Consider the following 26,199-nt stretch of genomic DNA (forward strand, 5'->3'; position numbering starts at 1 on the left):
GGGTCTCATATGGATAAGCAGTATGGAAAGCTTCCCCCACCCCTTGTCCCAGAAGCACCAGGCAGTACTTTCAGTTGTTTTACAAGGAGGGTGAGAAGAACACAGTCCTATACTGAAGCTCCTGGCAGGTATTTAGCAACTCTGCACTCTCCAAAAGTAAAATTAATATTGTCTGACTGATGCAAGCCTGCAAGCCAGCCTGAAGGATTTGGCACAAGTCCATGGTCCACCTTGCTCCTGCCTTGCACCCACAGAGCTGCTGACACTGGTGCAAAGCACCAGCCTTTACACAGACTCTGTCTTCCACTGCTGCAGCTGACTGAGAGGAAACCAGGGGACGACAAAAGCATTTAGCTGCTCTTGCTTTTTTTAACAACCGTTTTTTCTGGTCCCAAGTTCAACCCTGTATGCAGACAGCATCTGGGTCCCAAGCAAACAGCTGCTGTATAAATCTTGTGCTCTTGTTTTGCTTATAATAAGTGGTACTCAATGAACATGTCTTTGCATCATTTTCTTGTGCTGTCATGGGCTGGCAGTTATTTTATCCAGGAGAACTAATTCTTCCTCTGCCCTGTCCCCATCAGTTATTTTGGCTGGTTATGATGCTCAGCAGGGCCAGTGACTCCCAAGGCATGTGGCCCTCCAAAGGCAGGTGACTCAGGAACACTTTTCCCTGGAGAGATGGATAATACAGGCTCTGTGCTGAGCACAGAATGGAAGAGTCTGAGCTAAACATCTACAGTGTTGCATTATCAACTCTGCATGACTTCAGGCCAGTCAGGAGGAAAGCAAGGCTTGATCTCTGCCCTGTCCCTGACTGTATTCTGTGGCAATTCACTTCCTGCATATCCTGTGATGCTTCCCACAGCTGCTCTGGAGACATGCACATGTTGGGACCATCTGATGGCACAGCTGACCTGCTGAGACCAGAGCTTACTGTGCTGCTCAGGATCATCTCTGCCTCCCTGGGCTCCCTTCTCTGTCTCTATCCACCTCCTTCCATCCCTAAGCTGCATTACAGAAAAACTCACAGGGTGCTAAACATCTTTCGTCAGTCTGCATCATGCATAGATGAACACAGCCAAGAAGTCCAAAGCAAAACCAAAGGATATTAGACTATAAATAAATGTATTTATGACTGAAAGTACATTAAAATACATTTAAAAAATTTTTAAAAGCAGCAGTTTTAGAATCCAAGTGTGGTTTTTTGCAACATCACTCCAATATCGTGTTGGCTTAGAAACCACTCTGATTTTCAAGTTATGAATGTCACCATGAGGATCTTGATCTTCTAGTGTTACCAGAAGCAACAGTCTCAAAGACAGTATCATTGTGGAACTGAAAGTTTGTATTTACTTCCTAGCAATTGCCATTAGAAACACCACTGTAATTAAGTAATTGAATCTGTTATTTATTCTTGATAGAATTTGGCATTTGCCAGTCATTTAAACACCCTTAATGCTCTAAGCCATTCATCTCAAACTTGAGCTAAGCAGCCAAAGAACAAAAACCTAAGAGAAGTTCACACTAGTGCAGTGCATAAATGGGAAGGCAGCTTTGTCCAGACATTCACATTGGCTGGTCTGCTCCTATCAGCAGATACAGAGCCCAAGGAAAAGGGCAGGGCTCTACACTGAAATAAAAGGTAAACTGATAAAAAACATGAGCATCCTCAGCTTGCACAGAAGTCACAGGCAACTGCCATTTCCCTAGCTACACCTCAAAGAAAAAAGTGAAACAGACTAATTAATTACATCAACAAAAATCTTCATTTGCAACCACCATTCTCAGATGCCTATTGCACCCTGAAAATACTCTTACAAATCACCTGATCTTTGCATGAAAGAAACTTCATGAACTCTTTTGAGTTGTATCCTGACCATTTCTGGAGAAACACAGCCTTTCTGGAAGCTGGGTGGGAGTGCACAGTGCAAGCCTCCAAGCCTGGGGCAAAAACTTCCTGCCAGATCCAGGTATCCAGATCAATCACCCAACATACAGTGAATTAACAGCACTAAAAGTGCAAGTGCAGCAAAGAAAAGTGGTACTTTAACAGCTTCTTCCAGAGGGTGGAAGGTGCCACCAGTGTTGACTGAATTATTCCTCTATGAATTGTGATCCTCAAGTTAATTGAGATTGGTCAAACAGGAAAAACTTACTGTTTACAGGAAAAATGCCTACTTATCTATTACCTACTTCCCACTGAGAACTCACCTGCCACAATTCAACATGCCTCCAGAAAGAATTAAAAAAAGGTAATAATACAAAAAAATCCAATGAAAATATCACCACCAATCTTAAAACACCCCAACAAATTCAGATTTGTCTTGTCCTTTGCAATGGGCCAAGCTAAAAAATCCACCCTGATTAGCACTCAGACACATGCTTAAGTTGCCTGGAATAAGCCAAGCAAAGCCAGATTTTAAATATTTTAATCTTTACAGCACAATAGAAATGGCAGAAAAAGAACAAAAGTAGGAGATTATAACTACAAGCTGGCTGCAAAAGTGAACAGAAGGACTAACTGACTTGACTCGAGATTGGATTTGGGTCTTAATACCCACAATGAAGTTGCCAGCATTGGGTTACAAGGGAAAAGCATTAAACTGTCTCAGGCTGAATCACTGCACAGCCTCAGAAATACACAGTATATTTGTAGTAACTACTCAGGAATTACCTAGCAGTAGGAGGAGCTTCCAGGTTGATTGAAATGTATTCACACAAACAAAAAGAATTACAAAATGCATGTCCTATTGCATTGCTTTAGCCGTCAAAATGCTGCAGGAAAAGGTACGGGGGAAGCTCAAATAAGGTAAATAGCAGCATTCAAATTTCAGTGTCTGAAAGAACGAAAAACATCCTAACATCTATTCCAAATTCTCCTTCACAAAGGCAAATGCCATCAGAAAAAGCGACTCCGTGCATGTCTTTAGGAGGAGGAGGAGGGGCTGAAATGGCCCTGCCAGCTGACAGGATTGTTTACCGGCGGCAAACAAATGAGACGCAGAGCCCAGGAAAACCTTTGTTCAGTGAGTCCAAGGGGAGCTTAACCGTGCGAGGGACAAAAGCCGCGCTTTGGAGAGGTGATGCCACGGGCAAACCTCAGGCCTTTCTCAGGGAAGGCGAGGCCGTTCCCGGTGCGCGCAGGGACAAGCGGGGGAGGCTCTGGGCGAGCCCAAAGGTTCTTGTCACCGCCTCGGCTGCCAGCCCCAAACACAGCCGATGGCAAGCCGGAGGCCTGTGAGAGCTATTGGTGCTGCTAACATGCCGCACTCGTCTGAGGCGAGCTGCAGCAGCATCCATCGCTCCCGCCCCGCCGCCGCCCGGTCCCGCCGCTCCGCCAGACCCCACCGGCACCGCGCTCCCACACACCCACACGGCACTTACGGTTCGCACGGCAGAACCATTCCTCAGCCTGCAAATCCCAAGCCGCAAGGGGGGAACCGTCCGTGCGACCAGGCAGGCATGGCAGAGGAAACCCCTCCTCCACAGATGCCCTATTTATTCGCCGCTTTAGCATCCCGGCTGTGGGGGGGGAGGCTCGCACGTCCTCCTCCTCCCCGACCCCGAGCTGGGGAGACTCCGGAGCTCTTTCTCTCTCCCCCCCTTATTTTAACCCTTAGGTTTTGCGTCGGGATTTTACCTGGCGAACGGCCGCATGCCTCCTCAGAACAAAACCACGAGAGCTTTATTCTGACACGAGAGAATGATTAGCACGGAGGAAGCGCACGCCGGGCGGCTGGTGACAAAAAGGCTGCGGGTCGGAGCCTCCGGCACCGAGAGAGGTGGATGCGGTGCTCATTTCTTGGGAGAAAGAGGGATTGGAGCCTCAGACCCGGATGATTTGCAGCAGAGTCAGTCTGAAGCAAACCCAAAAAAACGAGCACACGTACATCCACGCACAGGCACCACGCACAAAGATGTATCCTTACTTCCCCTGCATTCTGCTTTCTCGCCTTTACCATTATATCCCAGGTATTTAAGTAGGAATTAAATCTCCCACACACTAACCTGTCCTCTCTTTAACCTTCCAGACCAGGCAGAAGGCCTCCACTGCAAATAGCCTGTTATGCCAGAGGGCAAAATAACCCCTAATCTTCATTTATGATATCATTCGTTTGTGGAAAAACACACTGTCATGATTTCTGTGTGTTATGACTGCCAGAGATCACAGGGTGGGAAGTCAGAGAGCCTTGGGTTACAAGCCAGTCCCCACCCAGCCAAAATCAGGAAAAAATTAGTTGTGATAATCCCACCAAAAATGCAAAGAATGATTTTTAAATCAAAGGTTTTTTCAGTATTCAGGTAATTTTCCACAGACCTGTAGTGACTTGCTGATGGCTCACATGGCAGAACACACAGTGCCTATGAGGACACAGCACACTGTGAGAAGGCTTTGGACATTTGCACAGGCAAATCATGCCCAGTAACCTCCACATTTTATTGCCCAGTTTATTCAAAACCACATTTGAAATGGTTGACCTGAGTAAATGGGGAAATAACCCCCAGCTTTGCAGGTAGGTAGATACTGGGAGTTAAGATGGTGTGCAGAAGACAAGGACTCCCCTTGCACTGCCAGCTTCCCCTGCTCCCTGCACACATTGCATAACCAAAATAAGCCCAACCATCATGCCTGAGACAATAATGAATTCTGTCACAGCTTTTACACTGAAGAGAAGTGTAATCCTCAAAGGACAAAGAGAACATGGAAAGAAAGCAGGCACTTTGTGAGTGAGATTTCAACCATCCACATATTTTGTATACCAAAAAAAACAAACCCAAGAATGAGATTTTACAATAGTACTGCCACAAACCAGCACAATTCTGCTGGACATTGCTATCTTGTTTACCTGGGGAGGCCTCCCTGTAGCATATTTTGCTTCCCTAGCCATGCAATATTGATCTGCAGCAATTTTAAAAGACCTTTGAACCCAGAGTGCACCCACACTGATTGTGGGCTGCCACAGGGTAGGACAGCACACCAACACATGGTGCCTGATTGTCTGCCCTGCCAAAGGGTAACCAATGTGCTGGAAAATTAAATAAAGACCAGCTAAAGGGTGTGCTGTGAACCCACTTGCTCCCCCAAACCCATAACCTGAGGCCTGCTGCTGCTGGAGTGACTTTTGGGGCAATCCAGCCACAGTGAGGGTGCAAGGGAGCAGAGGGAATTGGCAGCTCACTGCACTCCCCATAAAGCCTCCCTGGACCCCCAGCACAGCACAAGGTGATGTCACTGGAGAGCTTCAAGTCCTTCCCATTTTTTTTGCAACCTGAGAAATTTCAGTCTGTTTGGGAATTTTAGCCCCCCCAGGGTATGCAGGAAATGAACTGAAAACACCTTGAATCTTCCAAGTTCTAAGAAGGAAGGAAAAGGCCGATTTGAGAGTGGCAGTTAAAGATTCTTGGACAATGCAATGATGCCGGCAGCTTCCAAACACAGGGAAAAGACCCAGTTGCCAAGGATAGTTGCAATTAAAAGAATGAGAAGGCACATTTGACCTTGCTTCCCTGAACTTTCATGTTTGTTTTAAAGGTCACAGTCATTTGAACCCATTCCTGCTACGTACACAAAAACTTTGTTTTTCTCCACAAGGCTGAAAACATGGACTAGACCCACAAAGTAAGAAAACACATCAGTGTGCCTGTAGCCAGAGCAGCTGAGAAATAGCATCCCCTTTGCACAGCTTGGCAGCAAGCGGCAAGAGCTGCAGGATGCCCAGAGGTACAGAAATGCAACATCAGCTACTGCAGAGACTGGTCTGCAGACCCAAAACTACTGGAGGGAGCCCCTGATGAAGCTGGTGGCTTTAATGAAGGCTCAAGCAGCACCCAACGCTTTGCACAGCCCCAGGCAGTGACACGGAGGTGCTCCTCCAGCCTGACTGCAGGCACTAAGCAAACAGCAACACAGAAGGAAAACATCCCCTTTTCAGCGGGCTGGGAAGCAAAGTGAGGAGTTAGAATCAGTGCTGCATGGCTCAGGAAAGGGAACATGGCCATGCACAACACAGTTCCTTGCTAGTCCTTGCCTGTTAATGCATGGCCCAGGAGGGTTCCCTCCAGAGCATACTGAGGATGTAAATCCCACTCCATGGGTTTTTGGTTATCTACCACCCTCATGCAGCCTGTGCACTCCTCCTACTACTGCTTCAGTAACAAAAGCAAGAGATTTCCTGTATCCAGCTTTACAGTCAGCACAACGCTCCCTTTCTGAATATTAGTATGTTTGTATTCCCCATCCCTCAACATACAGGTCACCACAAACCTCCCGTGGTAAGAGTATCTTCTGAGCTGAACAGAATTCATTTGTTCTCCCTTCCTGGCATGCTAATGCCTTGATGGTTACTTTATCCCATGAAAATTAACATTTTGAGGCTCTTACAAGTTTACAGCCAGACTGTGGCTTGGTGCAACACACAGGCAAAGCTTTTGTCACCACACAGGCTGAGCACAGGCAGATAATGAAAGTGTTAAGTCCTGCAAGTGCAGCCATATGGCAAATCTGAGCTTGTCACCATGAACTAAGAGAATCACTTCAAGGACTAAATGGGGAGCTCACCTAATTTGCCCATCTGTCCCAGGACGTTTATTGGTTTAAAAAGGTGAAATAAGCTATCAATGCATTGATGCATTGGCTTCCAGGCTGGTTTGGTTACATGTTGGTATCACACAGCCATACACTGCACTGCAAAGAAGATAAAATCTTACAAAGGTCCCAGGGACAGCCATGGGGACATCAGCAACCACAGAACTGAAGCTGGCAATGTATCTCAATTAGATTCCTTTGTGGATACAGGTTATTTTTCACTCTTGAACCGAAGGATCAAAAAGTGCCCATCTACAAGACAGATTCAATGCCCAAAAACGAAGAATTGGCTTTGAACACACAGCTATTCAATATATATTTTCTCCTCCTACTCAGTGCCTGGCTCTGTAGTTCACCTCCTTCCCAGGTCTTGACCTGCCATGAAAACATACTGAAATTTGGTCCTTGCCCCTGTGATGGTGGGTTGGCCACTGGGAACCAGGTGCAAGTACAAATAAAGGTAGCAGTTCATTGCGTGTTTAACAGAAACTGTTGGAGTTGTAACAGTTGTCAAAAAAAGAGCTTCAAGTTGTCACAGATTTGGCACCTAAAACTTCAGAAAATTTTCACTTCTATTTCACTTGCCACAGCTACTAACCTGAAAAGACAGCAGCAAAACCACCTTCTCATTTCATGGATGTGCTGTGAAAATAAGTTCCTACATGCAACGTTTTTTTCAGGAGAAAGACATGGTTTTCTCTGCATCCCAGTCAAAATTTGTCACTTCTTTCCAGGAGCATTCCCTTACCCTCAAACCCTCCAAGCCTCCTGACACTCCTTCCCAGAAGCATCTCCTCCATTCCTATTATTTTCCCCAAGCAATGAAGCAGTGCCCAATAAAAAGGGCTTTGCACAGCCCCTGTACCAATTCCCTCCATTCTCCACGCCCTGTGAGAGGATCTCTGGACTATAATGGCTTCACCTACCAGGGACAACAAAATTCTGCCACTATCCTTTACATGTGTTCTTCCAACACAGCCTCAATACAATTTTTTTTAACAGTTTCTGCAAAAGCAAACTGAGAAGGAAGGAGAGAGTCTGCCAGCACGGGGTATCACAACTCACACTTGCAGGTCACCTCGCCTCCAGCCCAAGGCTCTTCGCTCCTCTCTGCTCTCCCTCAAAGATGCTCAATTTGTGTCACACTGGGGATGGGTTGAGCTGCTGCCTCCCCACCATCACCTGAGCTTGAGAGAGGCTACTCAAAAGCACAGGAGGAACCTCATCTTGAGTGCCTCAAAGCACACTTCTGAGTGAGGTGGACATTTCAGTCAACTGATGTCTAATTTAATTCCTTCAGACATCATATCTCAGTGGCAAGCCAGCACCATAGCAGCAAACTCAAAGCAGAAAGTTGGAAGGTTATAACAGGGCAAAATAAACTCTTAGGAGTGTATTCAGAGTCTGTTGTGAGTGTCTGGCCTGGTGGTTACTTATGACTGAGCAGCTGAGAGCCTTCCCTGGCAAGGTGGATTAGGTGAGGAGAGGTGCTGCAAAACACTGCCATATGCTGAACTTCTCCTAGTATTAACTCAGAGGGCACCAGCAGAGCCCACAGGGCTGCCTGATCATCTCCAGGGCCACCAAGGGAGCTGCTTAAAATCACATTTGCCAAGTGCTTCCAGTTCATTACCCTGGTCCTAAGCACCAAGTTGGTGGAAATCACAAGTAGAAGCTGGCATATTACAGACATTTTGGAATTAAGAACACAGGGAGAATCCTAAAGCATCACATCAATTCCCCAGTAGCTGCAATAGCCACTTAGATACCAAATACTGGGAGCCTTGTTATCCCAGTATTGCAATCCAAAAAAATGTACCTCAAAGCACCACTGCACACTTGCCTGAAGGTAACCATTTAAGACATACCAGGTAGACGAATTCTTGTTACAGAATACTGGAATACAGTTGCCAGATGTCTCTCTAATTGGCCCATCAGTTCTTTAGCATGTTTTCCTAAAGATTACCAGAAATGTGCCATGCTTACCTCACTTTTAAAACAGTGCATTTTAATCTGCACTTAAAAATTGTTACATTTCAAAACCAACACACAGCATAAGAAAAAATGATCACAAAAAAGCTTTAAAAGTGCTATTACTAAAGTGGAGCTTGCTTTCCTACACCAGATCAAAAACAGACACCTTGAGACAACCATTGCAAGTCTATCTGCAGTGTCAGATCTTCAGAAGGCAGCTTCTGCTTAATCATTCACAGCTCGTGTGTCACCATTAATTCAGATCTCATTCCTGATTAAGGCCCAGCACACTTAGCACTACATTGTCACAGCATAACCACCAGCATTATCTGTCCCAAATTTAACTGAGCAACAGAGCTGCTGAGAGCCCAGAGTGGGTGATCACAAGCAGAACAAAACCTTGGGAGAGAAGTTGAGACCAATGCTAACTTGGTGTTAGCCTTATTATTTCTGGATAACCAATAAACTCAGCAGGAGGCAAGACCAGCCCAGCATCCTCCTCCCAAGCTGTGGCAGAAACTCAGAGATAATAATGAAATGGGATCGTCTCAGTAAGGCTAATACTGAAATGATCATGATGTTCTTAACTCTGTCATGCATAATAAAGATGTTTAATCCGTTAAGAGGAGATTGTTGCCTAGACTGTACAGGTTTTGGTTTAAATTTCAACTGATACTATTTTCCACTTCACCATCGTACAGAAAATCCTGAATTTAAAAGAAACTCATATGGTCTTTCAGTTGTTTTTAGGAGGGATACTGAGTAAAGAAACAGCACTGGTATTAAAATGAAATTTCAAACACTTGTGAATGTAAAAAAGGAACATTATCATATAAATCTGACTGTCTACAGAGACAGAATGGAATCCATTCCTAAATTCTGTGCATTCAGACATACAGTGGAAGAGAGGCTTGTGTTAAAATAGGAGGCTCTCCTAAAAAGCCCAAATGAACTCCTACCAAACTGCCTTAAAATTAGGTTGCAATTCAACACATGGAAGGGAGAGATCATTTTGACTCTTCCTTTTACAAAGCTCTCATCATTAAAATTTTATTTTATATGAATTCTTACACCCTGCCCTCTACCATTGGATAAATTAAGACTTTTGGTGTCATAATACAGCAATAAATCACAAAAGAAAAGCATTCCCTTAAGCTTGACTCTCAGTAATAAATTCCTACTTAACTGGAAAGTCATGTCACTCTGTTTCTGAAGGTAAAGGACACAAGCCTCTGACTTATATCTCACATAAAACATTGAAAATAATTTTCTTACCGTGCGCCAATGACATCAAAGAGGTGCTGCCAGCGATCATTGATTTTGTTGAGTTTATCATCTATTTCTGCAACTCGGCTCTTGTTGCTAGCCTTGATTAGCTGATCACCCATTTGTTTCAAATGAAGCTTATTTTCACTGAACAGGTTTATTTCTTCCATGCAGTCCTGATAAACATACACAAACATTGCTTTAATTACAGGGCAAAACAAAACAATGATACCAAAACAAAAGTATGTGTTTTTTTCCCCACGTGTGTGATGTAAAGTCAGGTTTGGCTGAGGTTTGTAAATTGGCATGTAGAGCTCACACTAAACACAAAAAGAAAACCTCAGTGAAGAAGCCCTCTCACAATCTATGAAAAAATAAGCAGCTTAAAGACTTGCAAGTGCCAGCCAATACTTGCAAGTTTTCCTAAAAATAATAATTGAATGTTCTAATTTTATCTGTTGTTTTCCTGATTTAACATAATTTTTCAATGAAGCTACCTCAAAAGAACCCATATTCGAGTCTAGGATGGTTTATTTTGCTGGTATTCTTATCCAGAGGAGATCTGGGATTAGATGCTGAGACATTTTAGCCATGGCGAAGAACAGCAGAACAATAATGGCCTTCTTTAAAATCAAGCTAATACAAAAGTATTAGAAAGCACCAACTACCATGGGGGAAGGGGCAGAATTAGGTTTTATTTTTGGTTGTGGTAACTTCTTGTTCACCTGGCATAAGACCTATCCCATCCTTCAATCTTTTCTTTGCCCTCTGCTTACCAGTTGTGAGGATGATGGAGGTGGTGAGAGCAGTGAGCTGCTCCCAGGACACCACTCTGAGCAGTGCTGGGTGTGCCCCAAAACCCCAAGAGCCCAGATCTCAACCCCACACTGACTAAATGCAGTCCAGTGGCATTTCTGCTCTGCTTTAAGCTCCAAGTCTGAACATAAAGAAGAGCTACTGATAAAAAAACCAATCTCACAAAAGCCTCTGTGTGTTGGTTTTACATCATGTATCACTTCCAAGAAGCAAGGAATACATGAGGAATGGTGCCTCTGTAATGAGTTATCTGACTGCAATTGAAGAAAAGTCGCATTACTACCTACCTTCTGCAGTTTGTCTATCATGTCTTCAATGCTAACATCTGCAGTCTGCAACACTTTGCTTTCCATTTGGACCAGCCAGGAGCACAGCTCCTTATTCTTCTCATTGAACAAGATCCAAGCATTGAGCCTATCCTCGATCTCCTGCTTCCGCAGAGACACCTATGGAAAAACACACACACAGTAAATTCTAGCAACAGTTTTTTGGGGAAGGAAACCAGCAATTATGAGCCTTTTAATTTCTAGTCTGCATTTGATCTTATTACATTTTGCAAGAGCAGTTATAAGTATCCTACTTTCCTTTCCAAAGCCATCAAGCAGATTGTTATTACATCTTATTTTTGATAGCAGGGCAAAAAGTTGACTAGCAAATACCAGATTCTCTCCCTCAGAAGAAAGAAACTGAATGACAGCTTTATAAATAATGTGCTTATATAATAATTTAAATGTTACTCAGTGAAAACCTGAAAATGTCAAACACAGAAAGAATATAAAATACATAATTACTATATACTGTTTAGTATGGCCCCAAGAGAAATAACACCTAGGTAAGTTCTTATTTTCTGCCACTCTAAGAGAAACTTTGTAACTACTGACTGCAATTATTTTTATCTCTATAAAAGCCTCCCTCTTTTCTTTCCATTTGCCCACCAGAAATCAGAAAACTTCCAAAAAATAAGCATCAAGCCTCGATCCTTTTCATTGAAAACTATGGATTTCTCCCCACCCCCCCCAATCAAAAATACATTTTCCAGGATGGATAAACAATTTGTCTAGACTGAGCAATTAAGGTCTGATACTGCCTGAAAAAGCAAAATTATTATCATTGCTCCAGTATTTCAGAAATAAGTATGGTCACACTTCTAACTAGCTAAGAGCACCTGTCTCTAGCCTAGGGCTCTTAAATACGCATTTATTTATTTACCTTGATGGATTCTTGTACCAAGATATATGGGACAAAGGAAGTGAAAAATGGCTCAAGCTCTACTGAAGCAAGAGAAATGAGTAACCCCTAATTTTCACCAATAAATTTTGTCTAAAGACTGTACATAACATTTTGCTTGTCTTGGCTGTAAATGGCCACTCTAAATATCTCCCTATGGCAGGAAACACCCCCTCTTCACATCTCACATGCACTTTATACAGCATATGACTCCTCAAAATTCCATTACTGATTCTTCTCTACTAATATCTAACACTATTTTGTATCCCAGAGTGAAGTTTAAATGTGTAGTGTGGAAGCAAGGCCAGCTCCATGTAACACCAGGATCAAAACAGAAGGCACCAAGCCATCTCCTACATTGCTTTTGTCCCTTAAGTTCTGACTCATTTCCAAGGAGGGGATGGAGAGCTGAAAGGGTTTTCTGAATCCTTCAAGACACTCTAAGCAATGAGATGAGGATGAAAGCACTGTCTTGAGACACAGGGAAACAGTCTCCCAGGTTCTCCATAGGAAAAAGCCTGGAGACAACAGGAACCTCAGAAAGTTTCTAAGAGTGTCTCTGTTCTGAGGTGCTCCCATGTACCCTCAGGGGTTTGGAGGGTGAAGCCCTTCATCCTTCCTTACCACCTGCAGCATCACCCATGTATGGAGATGAGTTTACTTGGTCAGTGGAAGAACAGACTGTGCTTGTCAGCAAAACAAGCTCTAAATGCTGCTGTGATTCTGACTCCATGTTTGCCTGCTCAGAACGGAGCAAGGCAGGATTTTAAGAGCAAGAAGCACCTTTTAGCTGGCTAAGCAATACAGGCTGAGAATAAAAGACAGGAACAACCCAAAAAATCCCAGACAAGCTTCTAGGAACATTAATCCCTCAAGCCATTGCTTTGAGCACTTTCTCCTCTGCTCAGCTGCCCTGGTACCACCTCATTTTGCACACACCGTGTGAGCATCGTGTGCATTCCAAAGGGAGGCTAAAATAACATCGCCGTGGGATGTTGGCTGGGATGAATGGTTAAATCTGTGACCTACATGCACCTTGCAAGGGCAGCTCTGTAAATGCTAATCCCTTAAGTGCATCTGCTCCCTCTGCCTGTCTGCCCCTGCCCAGTTGAGCACAGGCATCTGGCTGTCCCAGGGCCGTGACAGCTGCAGCTCTTTCACCTCCCTGCATTTATTCTGCACACTTTCCTCCACACAATACATCTTGACTCTACTTTGTTATCCAAAATGAAGCAGTCATGCCAACAACAGAGCTGATAAAGTCTGCTCTCCTACGCTCAGTCCAGCACTGAGCATCACTGTGGGCTCTCCTGAGGCTCATTAGGGCTGTGCAAACATTCAGAATCTCCCTCCACTACAGCACTCAAGAGATTCCTCCCACTACAGATTTTGTGTGCCTCATACAGTTACATTACTGTCACCTCTCTCCTTCCTCCAAGACAGACTGAACTCAGTGTTGTTCCCTCAGGAAATTAAAATGGAAATTTTGAATAAAATCTGAACTTAAATTACTATAGGAAATTACTATTTGAATAGACTGTAGTAGAGCACATATAAAAAATGTTAATTTTCAGAGCTATTCAACACAGTGGGAACATCAGGCTTCAGTAGCTTACCAAAAATTTTTAAAACAATGAAGTTCTCTCATTTATAGGCATAACTACAGATTTCCATTAGGAAAATGGTTCAGGCATTTTGATTTAAAAAATAATAGCTTATATTTCTCAGAACGGGAAAGGATGTCTCTGGAATTATCTTCAGAGTTCAGAAAAAACAGCAGAGACAGCACTGGTTGTAGAACAGCTGTCCAGTTTAAGAAATTAAATTCTTCTTTCTAATTGCAATGCAAAAAAAAATTAATTATTTCAATCAAATCAAATAACTATTTCATCACAACACAGTTTGTGAAATAAGCACAGCTGTTCATTACTCTGGCAACATCCCCACCAAGATTGCTTGACCTTTGCCTGTGCAAGGGTTAGAAACAAAATACTAACAGGCTTCAATACTTCTTTACAAACTGTAAAATAAAAGCCATTTACTTGTCAGTAAAGGGATGCAAGACTTTGGCTTGCTGGTGTGCAGAGCCCCCCAAAGCAACTTAAGACCCCGAAGGATTTTACCTCTTCCAATCCTGTTAACAGGGCAAAGTAAACACACATTCAAACGGCACAATAACCTAATGAATCAAGTCCTTGTGACTTTGCTGTAAATGTTCCCCAGCAATTTTACATGCAACACTAAATTAAGTGTAATACAGCAACAAGCCACAAAGAACACAAATGTTTCACAGCATTTTGCTGCTACAAAGACAAGTCAGTTATCAAAGTGTTCAAACCTAAGGAGTCAGTATTTAAACACATTTAAGTTTCCTTTCTGCTGGCGTTTTGTTTCAACTTCCCTCTTCCCCTCCCCTTTCTGTGCCCGAAGGCAATTCCCGTGTTTATCGCTCCTTTCCTTTGGCAGCCCGGAACAAAGGCACCTATTCCAGAAAACAGCAGCATCTGGGCTCTGTGCAGTCCCACACTCACTGCTGACAAAGGGTTTGCAACAAAACCCTGGCCAGCCTGTCCAGGACACCAAGGGTGGACTCCATCCCCGGCCAGGAGCAGCCCCATTCCCACCCAGAACTGCCAGAGGGAGCCGAGCCCAGGAGAAGCCCCAGCCCTGCCCACCATAAACACTGACCCGCAAGCACAGCTCTTCCCACTGCCTGTGCAAATGCTCCACTTGCTCCTTGAGCACCATCATGTCCTCGGTGAGGATGAGGTGTGCCAGCTCCGCCTTCATGGCCTGCAGCTCCTTCATGTCGTGGGCCCAGTCTGCCAGCGACTGCTCCAGCTCCTGCATGGAAACCGCACAAGCCTTGGCACTAAGCTCCTCGGCTTTCCAAACCTGCTCGCTAATCCCCTCCTGGCCTGTGGGGGAGGAGAGCAGGGAATGTGCAGCCGCCTGTGTGCCCTCCGGTGGGGCTGGGCTGGCCAGGATCCCCGGAGATCACTGGAGCCCCACTGGAACCCACTGGAACCCACTGGAGCCCCACTGGAACCCACGGCAGTGCCCCAGCTGCCCCACCCGTGCCATCCCTGCATCCCAAAGCGCTGGGACGCAGCCTGGTCCCGGCAGCTCCCCACGCTCCAGGGCAGTATTTGGGCTCTCACACCCAGGCTTCTTCAGGGTTTCCTTTATTCCTCTTATAATTGCTTTGGGTAAGTGGCTTTCCACCCGCATTTGCTTAATTTTCAGGTTATTTTTCTAAACACACAAAAAAAAAATCGAATCAGTTGCCTTCTCTAATGGATGATGTCATAGGCACGTCCTCAGATTTGTGAGGAATGTGGAACTTTTAAGCTGCTTGTTCACAGAAAACAGGCTCTCTTTTCTGCTTTGCTCCCTCAACTCCCCTTTCTCTTTGTTATAAGTTACATATTTTCCTTAATACTGTTAAAATTGTCACCCAAAAGGCAGAGGGTGCAGCTGGGGAATATGACACTCTACACACAAGGTCCTAGATCCCATTTTGCAAAAGAGCTGCTGGGAATGGTCATCCAGACATTCCTAGAGAGAATCCAGTTTGTCTCATTTTAAAGGGAAAAAAAAAAAAACATGAGTGTTTTTATCATTAGTGTGCTGGGTCTAAACCCTCTGAGGATTTTCATAGGGCTTGAACCCAGCTTCAGCAGTAGAGAAAAACACCAAACAAACCTGACTCTAAAATTTACCTGAGATCACAGTACTCCTATAGATGTGCACACATGCATTTATGTCTCCTAACAAGGGGCAAATCCAGAGCAGTCACAGAACTAACTATGGAATTTCATGGGACTTTGCTAGCCTCATGTAAGGTCCAGGGCTGCAAGAAAAATAGTTTTATTCCAGATAAAAGTGCAAAGCAGGAAGAGCATGCCATGTCATTTTAGTCCTTTATTGTACTATGACACCTACTAGCAGCATTTGCACTGGCACTGTCTGACCCTGCTGCCTCTGCAGCTGAATTTCTCTTGCTGGGATAAGAGGCAGAAGCTGTGTGCTTCCATCTCACAGATAATTCAGGGCTACAGCAAGGCTGCTGCCGTGGGAAAGGCAGCCAGCACTCATAAAGAAGATTTCAGACAGCTGATAATGAGTTCAAAGCCTTGGCTCGTTAATAAGCTTATTTGTTCCCACTACACAGGTCAACAATTCACTTCATAAAAGGATGATGAAAGACTGACCACTCCAGACAAAATGTCTCCTATCCATTGGAAATGTTTTTCTTGCCATTTCATTTTCATGGTGCACTATGTGCTGCAAGGAATTTTGCCACTCCCTTACTCTTAATTTTCCTTCTCTTTAATTAATCCCAGATCCTGCAGGTATGTATGGTGCTTTGCAGAATTACAAGGTCTCTTCCCTGAGGAACTCCTTGTGCAAAATGGATTGGGAAACACAAAGGGAGATTCAGTCATGGGGATAGCAGCCAACTGAGCTGAGAGAAGGGAGCTATTTCCCTTTTGTTTGATTAACTACTTATTTTTAAAATTCAGATTGTAAACGGAGCAGAAGCAGGAAAAATATTCCAAAGACTACTACTACTACTCAATCTTCTTGGTCAGCTAGACTTTGGAGGTGGGCAGCAATCAGGATGGTGTAAAGGAGAGAAATTCCGTGTCACTGAAGAGAAGGTAAGAGGGAAAACTGATTTTACAGGGATGAGGTGTTGTGCAAAGACTACATCAATCTAAACACAATATGGCTATTCATACCTTAATATGTTCCTTGGCTTTGTGGAGCTCTTCATGTTCAACAGGGAGTGGATCTTTTACTTTCTCCTTTAGCTCTTGCAGTCTGCTTTCCAGTTCCTTGGTTTGCTTTTCAAAGCGGTCGCAAGTCTGCTCAGGGAGACCCAACGAAATATAAAAGCTGACTATACTTTATCATGACATATGAACCACACGGATATGTTACAAAATAGCATCTTCAACCCACTGAAATAATCTATCATGCTCTCTGGTTTTTTGAATTTTCTTTTTTGATACATAGTGCCACCCACAAGAATTTAGTGCTTGGATTTAGAAAACTTCAAGCCTCTCAGATTTAAAGCCTGCCTTAGAGAATATTCCTGCTCGCTTTGTTTTGTTCAACCCAAGAGGCTTTAAGCATGGTTTTTGGACTCTATCAGTGACAGTACTCAATTTTAAGACACATCTAATGTTCTACCTAGCCATGAAAGCAAATTCACTGCTGTAAGGAAATAAATATGACTAGCCCTTCTGTTTAGAAGGGCTTGTTCAACAACATGAGGAGGAACAAGTCATGTTAAGTCTAGCTAAATTTTAGCTTCACAGCCCAAAGCAGGAATGAGCTACAGGCCATGGAGAACTTGAGAATGATCACAGTGGGAACATCCATTGTAGCAACAAATGGAATCCAACTCAATTTCCTTTGGGGAATCAGAGGACCACAGTTTCAGCATTCCCCAAGCCCTGATGACACACCACAGGCACTTCCCTCAGAGTGCCCCTGCAGTGAGCAGCAGCTCAGCCCTGGAGATGGTGAGCCAGGATATTCCTGAGACCCAGTGCCAGAGCACTGGAGGTGGGGAGGGCATCACCCACCTGCAGGGTGCCACTGAACTGCATCTTCTTCTTCTCCAGCAGGGCCTGGGTTTTCCCCCAGCACTGCTGTAACTGGCTGAGCTCCTCCTGGAGAGCAGCGCTGGTGTCGGGATCGGAGACAGCGCGCAACTTCTCCCCGACATCGATGACCAAGGTGTACATGGCCTGCCACCTCTGAAGGATCACTGCCTTACTCTTGAAAAGGAAAAAATAGTTAACTTTCTAAGCTGTTTTAGAAAGTTACAGAAGTGCTTCCCTCGTATTTCACTTGGGAAGATGACTCACAAGGTACAACTTTGTTCATAGTCATGAAAGAGTAATCAACAGATCTCCTATGTGCTTCTTTAATTTCAGAAAAATCGTGTTTTCTCTGATATTTTGATTTATAAAACTCTACAAAAACTTTCTCCAGACCAAAACTATAGGGTGAAAGTGCAGCAGTCAAAACAAAAAAGATGGAAATTCAGTTGTATGAATTACTCAGAACAAAAAATACAATCTAAGTTCTGTGACCACCTCTAATAGCAACATCTCAGGCTCATTTTTTCAGAGATAACAGCCCTGTTAATCATGATGTACTCCAAGTGAAGTAAGCCATCAATAATAATTTGCACACAACAAATTGATCCCTAACACAAGGAGGTGTAATCAGTTTCTTTCTGTAGAGCAGCAGCAGGAGGAAAAGGGCAATTTGGAGTAGGAAGGAGAAGACTTTCTGGCTTTTCTCACTAAGAAAAAAAGCACGACCACTAAGTTGTAAAATCTACTGAAAATCACCTTTACACAGCAGGTAGAAATACAGATTAAATAAAAAGGGCAACCACCAAATAGAATACTCGCAATGTGTTAATCAACACTAGGTGTGTGGGGACATAATATAAATCTTGGACTGTGCAAATAGCTTTCAATAGTATGATTTTAAAAGGTTTTAGATTGCCTTATGCAACCATCAAGTTCACTCCTTGTTTCTACCTTCCTATAAAAAAAAGAGGTCCACAGTTAAATGCAAAACCAAAATATCCAAAATTAACAAAGGAAAATATTTTTTTTCCACTGCACGTAAAATGCAGAACTCACTATTCTGAAGAACTCCTCACCAGGTTTGTGTATCTTGGAATGAAGAGATTCCCTTGCAAGTATTTTTTCCTTTGTTTCTGGCCTCTCCTGCCCATCCCTGCACACACAGGACCTATATGGCCTGTCTTGCCACATAAGTACATTTCTTCAGGCAAAATAAAAGGCCTGTATTCAGCAGTCCTGTCAGTAAGATGCACACAGACCTAGAGGTTACCTGCTGAGTAGTGTGTCTGTCTTATCTGGCACCCTGAATTTCCATTTTCATATCCATAAGATTTTTAAAGCATGCAAGGCTACTAAATGGCCATGCTGATCAAGAAGTTCCTGAATATAATAGTACAATGTCACTGCTTTCTTATCTGTGCTCAGTTTAAAGGAGAAAGTATCAACAATCATTTCTTCCCCAAGAGAGTGTGTGATTTTAAAGCTTTTTACCTGACTGGACAGCAGTTGTTTCAGTCTGAGGGAAAAAGCTCACATATTTTAGATTTATGAGAAATAATGAGGGAAAAACCCCACGTATTTTAGATTTATGAGAAATAAACACAGTACCTTGAAATCATGAATGACATTTCTAAGCTGGTAAAGGCTGTAACAATCCTGGCTCTTCACAGCTGCGAGGAAGCTGTTTGTGTCATCAAGGAATCTGCTGAGGCTCTGCAGGGAACTCCTGAAGAGCTGCCACTGGCTCACGAGTCCATCAATGTCTTTCTTCCTCTGCTGAACCATCCGGATAACATTCTGCCACTGCTCTTTCAGCAGTGTGAGCTTGGAAATGAACTCTGTCCTGAAAATTATGAGGGCTGAGAGTTAATTTATTTTGATCTCAAGGCTGCATATTATAGTAATTGTGATGGATCTCCATTTGCAACATTGTTTTATAATTATAATACCCAACAATCCAAGAAAGCTCTTCACAGCCCTAAGCTCAGCTGTATTTAATCTTTTAAGCAATCCAAACAACCTTTTACATGATACAAAAGAGGGTTAGGCAAGTCAATCTTGCACTTGTGGTATAGCAAGATACACAGTACAGCAATGAGATACAATAGGCACTAAACACTTCTCTGAAGAACAAAAAGGTCAATCCAAGTAAGACAAGGTCACTAATTACGCTGCAAAATTGATCTGCACAATGGAAAACTGTGTTGTTATTGAACCTATTTAAGCAGTTATTTTGTCCTCTTCTTCTCAACGTGGTCAGATGATCCAGCAGATCTGGCTGGTTGGTTAAGGCAATCCCATCTATCAATCCTACTTCTCTGCAGGAGGCCATAGTCCCTGATTCACTCTCACACAAACCCCTGCTTTTGTATGGGTAGTTCCAAACACAAAAATCCAGCAGCTCAGTGTAGTGGAGCCCTACCTTCCCTGGCAGTTTTAAGCTAAGCTATATATTTCATACTTGGGGGAGCACACACACTGTCCTGCCAAGTCTCTGGAAGCAGCAAGATCTGGCAGGGAAGGGAGGAAATGTGTTCACCACAAACACCTGAGGCAGCTGAACTCCTGCTCACAAACATTACCTGCTGTTTCTCACGCTACATTGATTAAGAGAAAGGTGTAAGATCATACTGATAAAAAACAGGTTTAGGGACCATATGTTTGGGGTTTCATGGCCAGTGACTCAATGCCCTGCCCTGTGTGCCAGGAGCAATGTGGATAGTCCACACCTCTGCACTCTGAGAAGCAGAGAGGCGCAGGAAAAGAGAGAGCATCCTTCATATTCAGCATCCTCATTATGCTCTGTGGGCAGGCAGCTTCTCAACCACAGGTACAGAACAAGACTCCTCTTCAGGAGCAATTATTTTTGTTTTCAGCCCAGCCTCTTACTACCTCAAATGCAGTCTGTTTCTTTCTCACTGCACCTTCTCATGTTTTTGCAAAATATGACAGGTGATCATTCAAAGAGTGAACCCAGCTAGGAATTTGGATTTATGTCCTCTTAAGAGCAAAGATTCCATACCTTTTCCAAGGAAGACAGCATATTCACTAAATGACCAAGATCTTAAGGAGAAAATCAAATAAAGTACCTTTTTTCTGCTTCTCCAGATTCCAAGGAGAGTAGAACTTTTTCTATGATAGAATTAAATGTCTGCTGATTTATGGAAATCTCAGTCTGCAACATCTGAAAATACCAAGAGAACAAGTTTTAACTACTCAGTGAACAACCTTTGCTATGAAAGCTGCTTCCGGTTCCTCTAGAGTGACAGCATTTATTTAATTGTAAAAGCTGAAAACTCTTATTATTTTCAATTGCTAGTGTCAAATGCACCCTAAGAGTCCACAAGGTTTTTGGATACCAGGAGGAATTTGCACATATATGATAGTGGACCCCACCGTGAGCTGGATGATACAGATCTGAAACCTAAAGTTTTTTGATTGTTTCTCTGTAACAAATAGCAACTGTCTGGAAAACTGCCAGAGAAAACAGGTTTTCACTAAAATCTAACAACTGGTCAAACCAGAAACATGCTGTGAAAACACTATTTTGAATGCATTTCTTCCAGAAACTGTTAAGATTGCTGCTAGGTCTCCAGCAAACTATCCAGTTAGCTGCCACAGGCTCTAGTGTTCTGGGACAGGCAGACAAATACACTTCAGGGCTGGAGAAATTTAGGACTTCCATGACACAGCACTTAAAGATGCACTCCTAAAGGTCTGATCCTTGCAAAAAGGGACCTGTCCCTTTGAAAAAGGATTTTCATGTTTCAGAATTTTTACCTTAATAGGTATTTCAACAGTGAAATGCTCTGTAAAATCTTGCCCAGATCCAATTTCAAAAAGGCACAACATTTTCTAGTGATTTCCCCCACCTTCATCCCTCAAGATGATGCTTCCATTTTTAGAGTTAGCTTTACCTCATATACTCTTTGTTGTTCTTGCAGTTCTTCAAACCGTCCTGGAATATCTGTTTTTAAAGCTTCTTTCATTTTTTCTAGGAATTTCATCCACTTTTCACATTTCTGAAAGAATTTCTTCTCATCATTTTGGGTCCCCTCAAGCATACTGTAAAACAAAATGAATAACCAGAAACTTCTGTTGGTGGATGTTTTTCTGGGTATGTTTAGAGGTGCTCTAATGTGGTGGTTAATAAAATTAACATATGGGGGTTTCACTTGGCACTTTGCTCCCTTCTTCCCCTACAAACATCCAGGTTTTTGCTTCATGTGACTTGGAATACAAATAGCCACTGAAAAATCAAGTAAACTGCAAGGGCAGAATTCCACCTGGCAAGCCCCTGCGAAAGCTGAGAACAGATTGCAAGATGTTCTATGCTTTAACTTGGATTTCATTTCAATCACAGAAAAGGGAATTGTTACTAGTGATTTTTTTTTTGCTTGCATTTCAGACCTGCAACATTCCAGAGCAGCTGCTGTTTTCTGACTCCACTGCCGAGTCAGGCTCTGCATTTTCTTCAGGGTGAAGTCACTGAGTGGCAGCTTTATGCTTGCTTCATTCAAACTTTCTATGCTTGGAGAAAGTGCAGCAAGCTCCAGTGTCTGATTCTGGAAGCAAAGAAAAAAAATAAATTATTGCAAAAAAGTACTGCCTTTCTTTAATGTCCAAGTAGTATAGAAGCTTATTTTCCACAACTTGAAAACACTCAACATTTCTGTGTTAACTTCAAAAAATACAGGGGAGTAGAAAGTAATAGCTCTTTTACATAGGGCTCACTTTTCCAACAGTATTGAACAGATACTCAAGACCTGGTACCTCCACATTTACTTCATACTCTACATTGAGGGAAACAGGGTAGCTCCAGAGCAAAGCTGGGGAAAAAGATCTCCCATCAACCCCAAATCTGGGTTATTTTCCTCCCTTCCAGGCAGGCATTTGGCCTGAAATGCAGATCTAGAGTTTCTAAACTTTAATCATTGCTTTTTGTGTTTTGTCTGAATTATAGTTACTCTGATGAAGTGCTGCAACTGTGACATTTAGGACACAAAGAGCATCTTGAAGTGGGCAAGAGCTGAGTAGTATCTTTTGGTATTTGGGAATGCAAACATACCATGAGCAATTCTGAGTTGTCTCCTTCCTCTAGACAGAGGCTATCAAAGGTGTCTGTGCAATTCTTGACACGACCCTCCAGCGTTTCCAGGCAGTTGTTGAAATCCTCCAGTTGTAAAAGATTGAACTGGGGTGAATATTGAAAATTTACGTAAGTTACTATTCATTACACTTATTCAGTAGACAAAAAAGAGCAATAAGCAATATTTTTAGGAAAACAAACAGTTATTAAACCTAAATTCTAATGTATTTATAACTCTCTGTTGAACTTTTTTCCATTTTTCAACTGGACAAGGGCAAAATTTAACCCAAAGCAGAGAGCAAGAAACAGAATCTTCAAATTCTGGGATAGGTGTACCTATGTGAAAGGAATAAGGGTTCCTGTGATCCTTTCATAGCTTCGTGCTATTTAACTTATTTTGAAACTGAAAAGTCAAAACTCAGCTTATCAGAGGGGAGAAACTTGTGAAAATGAGCTTCCTTTGAGGTACACACAAAACCTGCTCCCATGTCCCTGCATAACCAAAGCTGTGCAGCTTACATGAGCTCTGTGGGAAAATCAGTAGGGCTGGAATTCAGCTTTCCTTTAGCAGAACAGCACTGGGAGAGCTTTTACTTTCTTTCCAGAATGAAACTCCACATCTCTGAGAGCACTTACACAACAGTTTTATAAGGCATGAATGGCAAAAACTGGTGTGTGGATATTGCTGTGGCAAGACCACAGGCTTAAACCAGAGAAAACAACTACTCAGAAATGCATCTTTTCATGCAGTGAGAAGTTCACAGGGGAATATGAGAAACCTGTTATCTTCACAAAGATTTCTGACTTCCAGGCATTAACCGTGCTGGTAGATGGAGTCATAAATAGAGCTGGCTTCAAATGGCTTGATGAATTTGGGTTTACTTTAAAACAGAACAATTCATTGAAACCAGACTTTTTCCATAGGAACAGACCAATTCTACATCAGTAAATGTCCAGCAGCACATTTGCTTGGAAGCTTTCTCAGGAATACCTGTGAAGAGGAGAAGTCAATCCTGCACTATTCTGAACAAAGCTCCTGGATCCAGGTCTTGCCCCACTTGGCCTGAACAGGAATGTGAATTTGGTCCTCAGAATTACATCAAATGGTCACAGTTTTCTGTTTGATTTTAGCTTCACTACATGAATTCTTCCCAAGGAAAACTGAAGCCCATGATTTTTTTTTTTTCAAGGTAGAGCTGACAATGTTTACAACTTACTTCAATGTTCAAAAAAATAAATATACATTTCCTAACCTTTAATCATCTGAGGGTCCTGGGGATAACAGGCCCACTGACAAAGGCTGTTAGAGCAACACAGGCAGGTCAGGGTGAAATCCTTCACCTGTCCTTCTGGCTTCATGTATTATTTTTTATATAGTTTATCATCCTTCTGAGTTTTAATTAATTGAAATTTCAATTCAAGGACTACAGTGCTCTAATGAGGAATGTAGCTCACACAGGACTCTAGTGAAAAAGTTACCCCACACTGACAGCTAGTTTAATATTTAAAAAAAAAAAAAAGAAGAAAAACAAACCTGAAGTTCATCCAACTTCCTCTGCAACATCTTTTCCAAATAGGTTGCTCTCTGGAATGGCTGCAGCTTCTCCTGCAGAATGGCTTCAGCAGCTGTCCCAGCCTGCTGTTTTATCCTGTCAGCCTGCAAATAAATCTGGGTTCGGCATCCTGCCAGGTTTTGAAGGCCGTGCTGTAAATTCTGATGAGAGAAGGGGAAAGGGAAAAAAAAAAAAGTCAGTAAATGAATCAGATCATCATTCATGTGCCACTTTCATTTGGTGTCTTTTGTTGCTGTAACTAAACTCTTTTTGTTGAGCCCATCTGGGAGCCAAGCTCAGTTATGGTGAAAGCTTCAGGCTTTTCCTTGGAGGATAATGGGAACTGCATCCATTGAATGCAGTGCTGGCAAAGGCACAGTTCAAAGTTCAGTGGAACACCAGGGATACTGCTGCTCCAGAGGAAATCAGGGAGGGAAATCAGGATATCCCTCTCCACAAGGCTTGTGTACACTAGAAGATGGAGGAACTGGCCCATGCTGCAGGTGAGGAATGCTATTTAGTTGCAACCATACCAGTACTTTGGCTCCCTCAGTGGCTGAGGACTACATGTTTGGTTTTATTCGTTCCCCTTTACTAAGAAAGATGCTATAAAATTATACTTTAAAGGCAGTACAAGAACACAGGGAGTAATTTTAGATTAATTCAATGTATTTAATTTTTTTTACTTTTTTTTGACAAGTGGTATTTACTTTTAGCCATGAAAACCCCTGAAATTCGCCACTATGATTTGTCTTTTCTGAGAATAACGAACAAAGTCTTTGCATCAATAGCAAAGAACACACACATTTCCCTAAAAAGCAAAATGGTCCTTGCTTCCGGACCCCTTTGTTTGAAAGGATCATGTTATAAAATACCACTCCAGCCATTTAATAAATAACCCAATTTGATTTCTTATTCTCTATATAAGAATTTATTTTTTATTTTTTGTGGTGACAAAAATCCATAAAATCATGATATTTCCTAATATATAAAGAGAAAACATATTAGAGGGATTAAAATACAATTTTTTTAATGCACATGTATATTCAAATACACATAACTCATACCAATTCACTGATCCTCATTCTTTTAATTCGCCACTTAAAGAAACTCACAATAAATTCCACCTGTTCTACCCACACACACCAGGACAGGATCTACAGTGCTAATGACATTCAGGTGGCCATGCCTTGCTTAGTAGGTGTAACACTCTTCCCAGAAATTTCCAGAAAAGACAATCCCTTTTTGCTGACATATTGGTGATTTTCTGTCAAAGCCATTAGTAGATCAGAAAAAAGTAAAAATATTTTGATCTAGGTTTTGCTGCTATCAGTTTTTTCTGATAAAGAAAGATACACGAGTTCCCTTCCCTGTAATGTAAAGTTTCTTATTTAAGGCCACATGCAAAATGGAATACTCTGGACTTCTTCCAAATCATGGCTAGAGATTCATAAAGCACAATGAATCACTGCTCTGTCCTGACAAAAGGATTATTATATTTTTTAGTAGATTATTATATTTCTTTCTTTATCATATCTGAAGAAACCAGAAATGTCAGAATCTAATGACAGCTTTGCTGACTGAGAGTCCAATGTGCCATGTGGTTTCAGCATGAGACTTTATTTGCCTAAAGTCAAAAACATTTATAATAATCTAATGAGCTCAGGAATCTGTGAACTCATCACACCAGAACAAAACTCAGTATCAAATCCAATTAAAACCAATTTGAAGGCTGTGGAAGAGTTTAGGATCATCCTGTGCTTAGGAAAACTGCTCTTTTTCCCCTCAGCTGTCGTTCTTGTAGACATTATTCCTCTTCCCAAGCAATGCCCCACAAGGTAAATAAGTTTTCTTTCAGTGATTCCTTCCAACACAGACCTGATCTTTTGTGTATAGCAGAAAGGGGCAGAGATGGAATAAGACTCAGGTCTGCTCTTTTCTCACCATACACTAACTCTGGTTTGGTCTCTGGTCAAAGTGCTTAAAGGAAATACAAAGGTTTATTTCATGGAACAAACCCACAGATTTTACCTTTTCTACTGACTGTATTGTTGGTATTCTTTTGCC

The 26,199-nt window shown here is 42.5% G+C and overlaps 1 protein-coding gene across 3 annotated transcripts in view; it reads right to left on the minus strand.

The window, feature by feature from the left end:
• The window catches only part of SYNE2 (spectrin repeat containing nuclear envelope protein 2), a 175,823-nt gene that overhangs the window by 21,618 nt on the left and 128,006 nt on the right, over positions 1–26,199 (minus strand). For all 3 annotated transcript variants that reach the window (XM_030275147.4, XM_072930501.1, XM_072930502.1), the window contains 11 exons: positions 24,114–24,293; positions 22,559–22,684; positions 21,901–22,055; positions 21,408–21,555; positions 20,580–20,674; positions 19,099–19,333; positions 17,470–17,664; positions 16,618–16,743; positions 14,561–14,716; positions 10,933–11,091; positions 9,839–10,005 (listed from right to left, as the gene is read on the minus strand). In XM_030275147.4, coding sequence (XP_030131007.4) covers positions 9,839–10,005; positions 10,933–11,091; positions 14,561–14,716; positions 16,618–16,743; positions 17,470–17,664; positions 19,099–19,333; positions 20,580–20,674; positions 21,408–21,555; positions 21,901–22,055; positions 22,559–22,684; positions 24,114–24,293 — 1,742 coding nt within the window. The remainder of the gene's footprint in view (positions 1–9,838; positions 10,006–10,932; positions 11,092–14,560; positions 14,717–16,617; positions 16,744–17,469; positions 17,665–19,098; positions 19,334–20,579; positions 20,675–21,407; positions 21,556–21,900; positions 22,056–22,558; positions 22,685–24,113; positions 24,294–26,199) is intronic.

Source organism: Taeniopygia guttata, chromosome 5, assembly GCF_048771995.1.
Source record: "Taeniopygia guttata chromosome 5, bTaeGut7.mat, whole genome shotgun sequence".
NCBI classification, from domain to species: domain Eukaryota; kingdom Metazoa; phylum Chordata; class Aves; order Passeriformes; family Estrildidae; genus Taeniopygia; species Taeniopygia guttata.